Source organism: Lonchura striata, chromosome Z (assembly GCF_046129695.1).
Source record: "Lonchura striata isolate bLonStr1 chromosome Z, bLonStr1.mat, whole genome shotgun sequence".
Classification (NCBI taxonomy): Eukaryota; Metazoa; Chordata; class Aves; order Passeriformes; family Estrildidae; genus Lonchura; species Lonchura striata.
In genome coordinates this window covers 71,452,036-71,462,839 of record NC_134642.1, presented here as the reverse complement: position 1 = coordinate 71,462,839, position 10,804 = coordinate 71,452,036, and the positions used below count along the sequence as shown (strand labels likewise).

Sequence of the window (10,804 nt, the reverse complement as noted above, 5' to 3'; positions counted from 1 at the left end):
TTAATCTTGGATTTTATTCTTTAAATATTGTCCCATTAGTTTTCATTTTATCATTATCCTTACTAATTCCAAAAAGAGGGGCAAATTCAGATCTCATTTACACCAACAGAAATCCAGAATAACAGCTATTATAAAATGTCACTGTTATGCTGCCTTTATAAAGTAAATAAAGAGGTATTCTATGGTGTCGCACCAAAATAAACCTAATATAAACTTGACTTCACAATCATGAGGTTTCATAAGACAGCTGAAGCCAAGTACTAAAAACCTGGCATTTTGTCCACCTGGATGTGAGCAGAGCTTGCCAGTGTGCCTGCCCTCTCAGGAGACCCACCACTCCAAAGCAACAGCTGTGTAAGGGCAAAGCCTGGCGAGAGCACGCTTTCCTTGCAGTGTGACAGACACACTGAGGGCTGTTCTACCTCTCATGTTTTGAAAAAGAGAAAGCCTGCCTCTCATCCCACCTCAAAGAAAAGGCAAGCTGTCTGTGGTCCTCAGTCTGGGCCACCCGGGAATTCTCCTGAGGCCTCAGCCCGGATTCATGGCTCCTGGGCTCACTCTTGTAGCCTGCATCATGGAATCACAGAATTGTTAGGGTTGGAATTGTGATCAATTCCAACCCACACTGCCAAGGCAGAGTCGCCTACAGCAAGTGACACAGGAATGAGTCTAGGTGGGGTTTGAATGCCTCCAGAGAGGGAGACTCCACAACCTCCAGGGTAAGGCTGTCACAGTGCTCTGCCACCCTCCGTGTAAAGAGGTTCTTGTCGTGTTGAGGAAAGCTCTTGAGCTTTACTTTATGGCCACTGCTCCTCATCCTGTCTCAGGACACCACTGAAAAGAGTCTAGCAACCCTCTCTTGGCAACCGCCTTTGAGGCAGTTGTATGCATCAATGAGACTCTCTCCCGGTTTTCTCCGAACTAAACACGCCCAGCCACCGGTGATGCCGCAAACGTAGGCAGGGAGCGTGGCGGTGAGCGGAGCGCCCGAGCAGCGGCACGCGGCGCTCGGCACCCGCCGCGGCCCGGCAACAGCGCCCGGCCCGCCCGCCCCGCAGCCAATGGGCGCCGGCGCGGCGCGCCCCGGCCAATGAGGAGCGGCTTTAGGACGGCTCAGTTCCGCCTTCGGGCAGCCGGCCGAGCGCTCGGCGCGGGCTCGGCCCCGCGGGGAGCGAGGGTGGCCGGGGGGGAGCATGGCGACTGCGCGGGAAAAGGGCAAGGTTGTGAAGCGTGGCGGGTCCAAGCCCACCTTCGTACTGGGTTCCATCGTCAGGATCTTCATGAAGAACTTTCTGTGAGTGAGCGGGAGGCATTTCTCCCGCTTTCAGCGGCCGCGGCCTGCTCCTTCCGCTCCGCCGTAGAGGGGCGGAAGCAGCGGAGCGGGATGGCGGGTACCGAGGGCTGGAGGAGGGAGCGCAGGAAGCGGCGTTCCTTGGGAGATGGGGTCTTGCTGGAAGGCCTGCAGTCTGGGTTACGAGCCCCAGGGGCTGTCAGCGCAGTGTCGTTTACCTGGTGCCGGCCGGCCTTCCCCAGAGGTGGTGGCGGCTGTCGGCCGTGCAGCCTCCGCGTGCTCTTTGTCTCTGGGGTGCGTGGCTGCCAGGCAGCGGAGAAAGGCAGACTTCAGAAGGTGCTCGTGGAACAGTGGGGATAGGCCTTGAGACCCGTTAGGATGAAGTGTTTGTGGTCCTGGCACATGTTTTTTTTAGCTGCTCTATACTGCGAATACCATTATTTTTGGACGTATTTGGACCAGTAGAAGTTACCGGACCATTTTCTTACGGCTCCATTCGAGCCTTGAAAATCTACAGTATTGTAGTGAATGAGTCACGTGTTAGATGTTAATTGAATCCTCAGAGAGAGTTAAATCCTCATTAAGGGTTCATATACCTTCTCTTCCACAAGTACATGGTTTATAATATTGTGTTCCCATTAACTGCTTTGTACTCCTCCTTTGGTGGGAACGTTTCAGCTCTCTGTGTTTGGCACAGTGCAGGAATAAGAACATCAAATTATTCTTTATAAATTTAGGGTGTTAATTTTATACGAATTTGCATGGGTAGGTTTGGTCTCTTCCCATAGTTACTGTTGCCGTAGGCATTCTGGATGCACATGATGAAAGATGTCTAATGCAGTTAGAAAAAAACGAGCACTAGGGATGAGCTGATGCGGTAACTCTAGAAAGCTACTGCATGATCAGCTTTCTTTTTTTGATGCATGAAATAAAATGATACCCTAGTATCATACCATAGTAAGTTCATTTATAAAGTTATCATCATATTGCTGGATTTTATTCTTCATAGTCACTGATTTTAAAGAAAGTGAGTACTCTGGCTGATGGGAATGTATTTCATGGTGTTTCACTGAAATGTTAGTTTTCACTCTTGAGACTTTCTTACAAAAGGGTATTTCGCAATTGAGTCTAAATGAGGAATTGTATCTCCTTAATAAAATAATGAAATGTTTCTAAGCTAGTTCATTTTTCTTTTTCAAGGTAATGTAATGTTTTAAAATTCAAAAACTTGCTGTGCTTTTCAGAACATACAATCTCTGTGAAGTACATCCAGGGCCCAACCTGAACCTGATTGTAGGTGGTAATGGCACAGGCAAGTCAAGCATTGTTTGTGCTATCTGCCTGGGACTGGCTGGAAAACCTTCTTTCCTAGGGCGAGCTGATAAGGTAATTATGAGCTTTTCTGATTTTCATAGTTAATCTGAATTTCATTCAGAGTGCTGTCAAGCAGAGGATAGGGGGAAGGGCTCTCTTCCTTGATTTGCTTTACTTTTATAAAAAGTAAGGCATCTGACTTGAAGAGTAACCTGGTCCAGAGACAAAGGAGGGTTATTTTAATTAACTACTTGCTGTCTTGTCTAAATTTTGAAATGCTACCTAAATTGTAGTGCAGTCTGAGTCGACTAGAGGTTTTATTTGAAGATGGCTAAGCATCCACAGTGGAGTAGAAAAATGCCATAAAAAAAAGGCATAGTGGCACTGATCTTGGAAATAGAATTTGGATTTTCACTTTTTACTGCCAAGATATGCATTGACACTGTAGAAGGAAGTTTTATATCTTGAAATTTTCAAACTTTTGCACTTGCTTTCTTGGGTAGTCTTGTTGGATGCAATTTCTCTGAGTAGATTTGGAGCAATGAATCTGGGTGCCTAAATGGTTACACATACTCTCTTGTAGCTGCTCAGTCATAAGCAAATGTGAATATGGGAATTGATTGCATGGCAGTATTGTGTTTTGGCATTTCTCTTTGCTTCTCATGATGTATTTTCATACTATAAGAACGGCAGTTCTAGTATAGGTACTTGGCAGAGTCTTGTCCTTGTTCCCCGAATTCACAAGAGCTTCTTCCTATCTGTGGATCTGCTGATTATAATTTATTCAGTTTTGGAGGCTGAAGTTAATCAGAAATTGTTAACTTGTGGAGGATAGTGTCTTCCTTTATTTTTAGTTAGTGCTTTATTTTGCTTTTAATTGTAAGTTTTCAATAAAATACCTTGTTAAGTAGCTCCATTATACAAATGTGTATTCTTGTAAGACAGTAAATTTTATTTTGCAATAACAACTTGTAAATTAATTTTGTAGGTCAGTCTGTTTGTGAAGCAGGGGTGCCTGAAAGGCATAGTGGAAATTGAACTGTAAGTAGTAAAACTGTTTCCTCATGCGCTTTTAATTGGATCATTTCCCCCCACAGCCATTCACAAACTTGTGAGAAAAAAATTTGTTGTGCAGAGGTCGGTCTTTAAGCTTAGTTTGTCCTTTTTTAATTCCTGCAGTCTTCAGAATGTAAAGTTATATAATTATCACACAAGAAATAAGCAGTGATGGCTACTGTTGATCTTGCTTTCTGAAGAAAAGTGAAAATAAAGTTTCACCTTGTCTTGATGTACAAAAAAATGCATAGAAAAAGATAATTCTATATGGTGTGTTTAGCTTTTGATTACATTTAAGGTTCTGATGATTTAGTCACTACTGCCGTCACTACGTGGTGGCGGGAATTCTTTTCATTGAAGTAAAAATTACAGAAGTCTTTTAAGTTTTAAAATGGATCAATCTGCCTTCACTTACTTATACTGATACTGTTGGAAGGAGGAGCTTGCCTACATTCTCAAAACATCACATACGGATAGAAAAGAAGTAAAATAAAAGATCTGACTAATTTGACGTAATGCGGTCTTGTAGATAAGCTGTTGTAAAGCAGAGCACCTGGAAATCTTTTGGACTTAAAATTCCATTAGTAGCTTTTGCATAGGGCAATACTACATGCATCCTTTTGTGGATGCTATGGCCTTAGCCTGGTCTGTTGGCCTTAATGAAAGAGAAAATAGAGCTAGTCAGGTGATTCTTAGCCTGTGTTAATTTGTATAGCAATTGGCCACCCTGATCAGATTCTCTGAAAAGAAAATTTTATTGAGGGAAAAAAAATATTGCAGCAAGGCCTTGGAAAAATTTTTGTCAGTCTTCGTTATTGTAGGATTGATCAAGTAAGACCTTCTTTAGAGATTGTGCAGACAATATGTTCAGGGGATAGGATGTCTTTCAGGTAGTTGCTGTGGTTGTTTTAACATAAATGTATTGCAGTGTTACTTGAAATTCTGGAAAGAATCTTGCCATGTGTGAAGATTTAGCATTTCATAGATCATTAGACATAAAATGTTATGGTTGGAGTGTAGTTGAGTCTTTTGTCTGATTGGTAGAAAATATTTAAATACAACATCTAGGATGGAAGGCCAGTGATGCAGAAGATTGCTTTTTTGACAGGAACTAAAAATTGAAGTTCTGTAGGCATGTATTGCCTCTGTTGAATATAGCGCTTAAGTGTAGCTAAACCCAAGTTATGATAGTACAGTTATGTTATTTTAATGAAAGAAAGGAGCATGGCTTTGTAGTATTTGGAAGGAAGTCTCATAAATTAAAATGAGATGACACAGGAAGTAATAGTTCAGTCATCAAGAAATAGGATCATATCCCTATGGCGCTTAGTCCAAACAGCAGCAGCAGATGTGTACTCACTTCTGCATTGAACTCCATTCTTAAATATCCTGAGGTACATGGCCACTTTGCAAGTCTATATTCTCCATCATTAACAATGTGCTTAACAGGCATTAGACAATTTTAAAATCAAAATGGTAAAGTAAAATTCTAAGAGTTTGACTTAGTTGTTATTGCTGCATCTTAATCAGACTAAATTTTTGAAAATAGGTATGGAACTGGAAAACTAAATTAAAACTAACGTATCTTCTGTGGTTTTTAAAAGCACAAAATGAAAATAAATGAGTATTTTTTGTGTTGTATGCTATTTTTTTCTTGAATTGAATATATATACACAGCTTACTGATGTATTTCTGTATACTAATACTTAAAGATGTATTGTACCTCCTTCACACCAATTTTCAAACTTCCTAAATGTCACACAGATTATGCTTTTATAGAAACTGTTCGTATTTGTAACAACTTTTAAGTATTTCATATATTCAGCACGAGCATCTCATTTATATAAGTAACTTCTGAGTTAAGATTTTAAGATATTCTTATGTGAGTTTAGTTTATCACCGAAGAGCTGGATTTTTTCTGACTCATGAAAATGAGAATCTGATGCTACTGTTCAATTAATTTACATTAAATATTTAGCTATCTATAAATTCTAACAATACTTTGACACTGGATAACCTTTGAAAGTGTAACATTTTTCAGGTGTTCACTTCTTTCTATTAATCAGGTTTAAGTCACCAGACAATATTCTTATTACACGTGAGATTCATGTGGTTAACAACACATCAGTGTGGTTTATCAACGGAAAACCAGCAACCCTGAAAATGGTCGAAGAGCAGATTGCAGCCTTAAACATCCAGGTGGACAATTTGTGCCAGTTTCTTCCTCAGGTATGAATTAATTTTGAAAGACAGTGGGTGCAAATGGAGTGTTGTGCTTTGAGAAGATTTTGTTGCTGGTTAGCTTTAGCAGCACTTTACGTAATTCAGTGGGACAGCACAAAGAACAAGACGGGGAGGCAGCCATGCTGGTGTGATGCTGAAAGAAAAGAGCTGTATGACCTTTAAAGCTCACTAATATGACAGTTTGTACCTGTTGATTCTGAAAGGAAAGATGCTGATGTTCCATGTCTTCATGTTCAAGTAGCAGCACTTGCTAATAGAACCTTTCTGGTAATGTCAGCAGTTTCTTGAGCATAGGGCTGAAAGATGTATACGATTGAGTTACCTAAGAGTAAAATCATCCTAATGGAAAATAAGTTCTAAAGGAGAGAGATTAAAACATACTACTCGTAGTGTCTGTATTTGAATGCATGTTTGTGCAGGTCAGAATTTCTGTGTAGAGAGTAGAGTTGCCTCATACTGCAGGTTAAAGTTGTAACAGGTTGCTTCTCAGTTCATGTGGATCATCAGCAAATGATACTAAATGGAAACCTTTTCAGAGCCTAGCCATGGGGTTATTACTGAATTCAAGAAGACATGCAGAAGAGCATTAAAGTTTAGAAAACTAATACTGCAGAAATAAAAATATGCCAGGTGGTGTATGTTCATTTTTACTTAAATACAGTATTTGTTTGGAACTTCCAGCATACGCTGATAAAATTCTTGTGTTTAAAAGAGCTTTTTCTCATTTAGTACGTAAATGTAGTTCAGTTAATATTATAGTGTTGATAGTTCTGGTTTATTTGTTCTCTCCCAGTATATCAACAGCAAGCATGCTTCTTGCTTCAGTCTCAGTTTTGAGCTCTTTTGTCTTTAACAGAAATACTTCCAAATAGCCTCAGCTGCCGGCTTTAATAATAACTTCTACATGGCTTAACTTTTGAGTTAGTCATAGTATTTATACTGCAAACGATTTATACTGCAAGGCTTCTTCAGCAGCCTGAGAACAAATGCTCTGGAAGATTTGGTGGCTACTCCATGAGATGGTCATTAACTATGACAGAGCTATTTAGTCTAGAACTCTTAAGTCAGGTCATGTTCATGACAAATATGTTTCAGCGTATAAATCCAGTATTACTGCATCACACTGTTCTAGCTAATCCTATGTTTTTTATAACTTTCTAAAAATTTCCTAGGACAAAGTTGGAGAATTTACAAAACTGAGTAAGACTGAGTTGCTCGAAGCCACTGAAAAATCCATTGGTTCTCCAGAAATGTACCAGTTTCATTGTGAACTGAAAAATTTCAGAGAAAAGGAAAGAGAACTAGAGGTAAATATGTTCTTCAGACAGCAGTGAATGTAGGAAAAATGAAATAAATTTTACCCTGACATGTAACAGAATTAGATAGTGGTACTTATTTACAAAGTCTGTGGTAAGTTGATTTTAGCAAATAATGCTCATCTTCTCTCAGAACTCATTCACTCGCATGCTTGTAAGTACAAAGATGGGTGCGAATGGTCCAGACCCAACAGACAAGGGATGCCTGTTGTCAAGTACTCCTTTCTTCTCTGGGATTTTTGACTGGCAACAGCTTTCCTAGACAGGAAATTTTTGTCTTTTATGTCTTCTATAAGTCATGCGCTTTTGAACAAGCATGGTCCTTTGCTTTAGTGTTGCTCGCTTCCTCGAAAAATCAAGAGACAGACAAAAAGGGAGGACCAGTGTTCGAGGAACGATGTTTGTGCTTAGCCATACAGGCCATTCTTTTAATCCTTTGTTCTCCTGTTCCTGTCATTTTGGATGGTTCCCCTCTAGTTACTGCTGTACTAAAATGTCTCCTCTGATGTTAAGTTTCTGCTTTAATGTACAGGTGAGATGTAGACTATTTTCTGGGAACTGTTTAGATACTGTAAAACCTGAAAATATGTATTACAGAACTTGTGCAGAGAAAAAACCACCTCATTAGAGAAAATGAAACAGCGGGTTGAACGGTACAAGCAAGATGTTGAAAGATACCATGAATGCAAGCGCCATGTAGACTTAATAGAGATGCTTAAGAAGAAAAGGCCATGGGTGGTAAGTTTAATTTCAAATGTTTTTCTCACTTAACCTGTGTTCTGTAAGACTCTGAAATTAGAAGTAGACCAAAAGTTGTTTTAGAAGAAAAGTGACTGGAGTAATTTGAATATCATTACAATTGCTTAGTGCAAGCAGGCCAGTTCTTGAAGTTCTGTTCTTGGTCTAACGGTGGTGTTTGCTTACATACCTAGTTAGATAGGTTGCTTCAGAAGTAGTTCAGGTAGTTCCTGCACAGTTAGGAAAGCCAGCAGTGCAGGCCAAGAGCAGTACTCCTTTTATTCTGTGCAGAGGCAACTGGTTTAAGCACTAGTCAGTTCTGCTTTTGCTTCTTCAGCTGTAACATTTTTTTTTTTTTTTGTTAGATTTTTTTAGAGGTTACATTCCTCTTAATTTATTGGTTTAAGTTTAGTGAGTGTGTGTGGCAGACGTGTCAGTGAATTTAAGTTGCCAATCTCAAAAACATTAGCATTTGGACAGAAAAATATTAAAACACATTTGTAAGAACCTAGAGTAAAGAGCAGGTCATTTACACAAATCAAAGTCTTTCTGAGGAGCACATTAATACTACCTTAGTTGAGTGTTGAATGATCAGTCATATTAAATTATTCTAAACAGTTAAAACTGATGGAGATTTCAGTTTACTGAAATGATATATTGTTTGCCTTGTGGGTAAGCTTAGTGTTAATTATATTATATATAAATATAGAGTTAATGAAGTACAGATATAGAACTTCCAGAAAACTTGATTTACTACTCATGAAGCATGCAGAAAACTTACTTTTGCAATTTTGCATATAACAAAGCCTCACATGCCTATGTAAATAACGTCATGGCCTTTGCATCTTGAGCAACTGGAAATCCCATCACTTTCTTCAAATCTTTTTGCTAACAGCAGAGGGATTTAGGAGTAGCAATTTAAATAGATGGATGGTGGTAGATGTTAAGGAAGTAGGGTATACCTTCTGTGATGTCAGTACTTGCTGAATGGTGGGATTTTTTCTTACTGCACGTGTTAGCCTGGTGTTGCATAATAAATGTAGACTGATGTTGATGGTTCTCTGCTGTAAAATATTTGCTTATACAGAGCTCTAAAGGCTTGCTGGACACTGGCAGGGGAAGACTAAGCTAATGATTTTATCTGCTGTGAGTTAAGTTGCCTTCCATAAATTAGAGAACATTGCTGTTACATGATACTTAAACAAGTTTAGTCAGACTTTGTCACACCTTACTTCCATTGCTGTCTTCTAGACAGTTTATATTGCTCAGTATGTTAAAGGCTTTTAGTGATTGCGCTTAGTTAACTGTAACTTTTTGGCCACTGACTCCATAGAAACAACAGTGTGGTTTGTCACCTTGGTGGAGTTCTGATCGACCTTACAGAATCACTAGTGTATATTAGATTCAGGGAAACGAGAAGAGAGCTGGAGGTAAATATGCACTTTAGAGATACTGAGAGCAGTGACTATAGGGAAATTCTAAAAAATTTTAACAAGAGATCTCTAACAGGAGATCTTTCTTGTGCTTAATTTACATTTGAAATCGAAGGACATCAACATAATTGTTTTACTAGGTAGAGGATATCTGAATTATGTGCTATAGTAAAAATTCATATTCTGTTGCTGTTTTGTGATTTGTCAAACTGTGACAGAATTTTTGATATTATCTTACACTGCAAAATACCAAGCTCTTTCTAAAAGCAGAATTGTGTTGTTCTACAAGAGCATGAGTTTTTTTGTTGTTTCACGTAGCACTGTTTAATTCTCAGAATAAACGGGTGTTGTTGTGTTTCAAAATGGGGTTTACCAAAGTTGAGAATAGTAGGGGAGTTTATTCTTCCTTCTGTGGATATTTCATTTGCTCCATCCTCCCCAAAATGCAGATTTCAACTTGAAGACTAAGAGCAGCTACCTCTTGAACTTGCCTTTGTAACAAAGCAGAGTAGCTACACTGAGCTTTCTTTCAAGTCAGCTACAAGGCAGATGTATAAACACTGCGTGATGTTGTGAAATAGAGAAACAGACAACCTGGAAATACTATAACTCAAATATGACATTAGACTGTTTTTTAATCATAGAGGAAAAGAGGAAGTCTAGTGATGACCTTGTTCATGTTTTGATCACTGTTGAAGTGCATTTTAATTCTGAAGACTACTGCTTTTCACCTTGGGAGCATTTTTTTGTCAAGCAGTTTTTTTCTAGATAGTGACAACTCTTTCTATATGTGGAGAATTACACACTATTTTCACATATGTCTTTTGTCTAATCAGTTTTTGAAAATATACTTTAAGTTCTGTAGATCTCCATAGTTCCTGGACTCATGTAATTTGGTTTTGAAAATGTGTTTTGGTCAAGCTATGTCCATTCTTCTTTTCCTCTTCTCACATTGACAATTAAGAAAAACATTGTTTTAAGATGTAAATATCTCTTGAAAAAGCTGAAATGCTTTGGAAGTTATGCAGTTCTTTAGTGGAGTGCATAATTACAAGCATCAAGGTTACTTGAATACAGATACACAAGATCTCTGTAATTTGCTTTAGTCAGATTTTCTTAAAGTATTAAAAGAATTTGCTGTGAAAAAATCATGTCATGACAGTTCTGTGGAACTTGCCTGTACTTTGTATCTGTGGAATCTGAAATGTAATTGTATGTGCATGCATTTGCTTTAACCTTGAAATAAAATGCCCTATTTCGAGCAGAGCTAAATTTTAAGCTTAATCTTTCAGATAAGTGAAAATATAATGTCTTTACCTGTCTAACTTTGTAGCAGTGGCTACTGACTGTACTTCGCAGAATTACAGCAGCTTTCTTCAAATACTTTTTGATTTTATGAGAAAGATACTGTG

The 10,804-nt window shown here is 38.8% G+C and overlaps 1 protein-coding gene across 1 annotated transcript in view; it reads left to right on the top strand.

Moving 5' to 3' along the window:
* Window positions 1–1,107: 1,107 nt before the first annotated feature.
* The window catches only part of SMC5 (structural maintenance of chromosomes 5), a 38,975-nt gene continuing 29,278 nt past the window's right edge, over window positions 1,108–10,804 (top strand). The window contains exons 1-6 of the mRNA XM_021548806.3: window positions 1,108–1,294; window positions 2,536–2,677; window positions 3,594–3,646; window positions 5,728–5,890; window positions 7,078–7,212; window positions 7,819–7,959. Coding sequence (XP_021404481.1) covers window positions 1,194–1,294; window positions 2,536–2,677; window positions 3,594–3,646; window positions 5,728–5,890; window positions 7,078–7,212; window positions 7,819–7,959 — 735 coding nt within the window. The 5' untranslated portion in view covers window positions 1,108–1,193. The remainder of the gene's footprint in view (window positions 1,295–2,535; window positions 2,678–3,593; window positions 3,647–5,727; window positions 5,891–7,077; window positions 7,213–7,818; window positions 7,960–10,804) is intronic.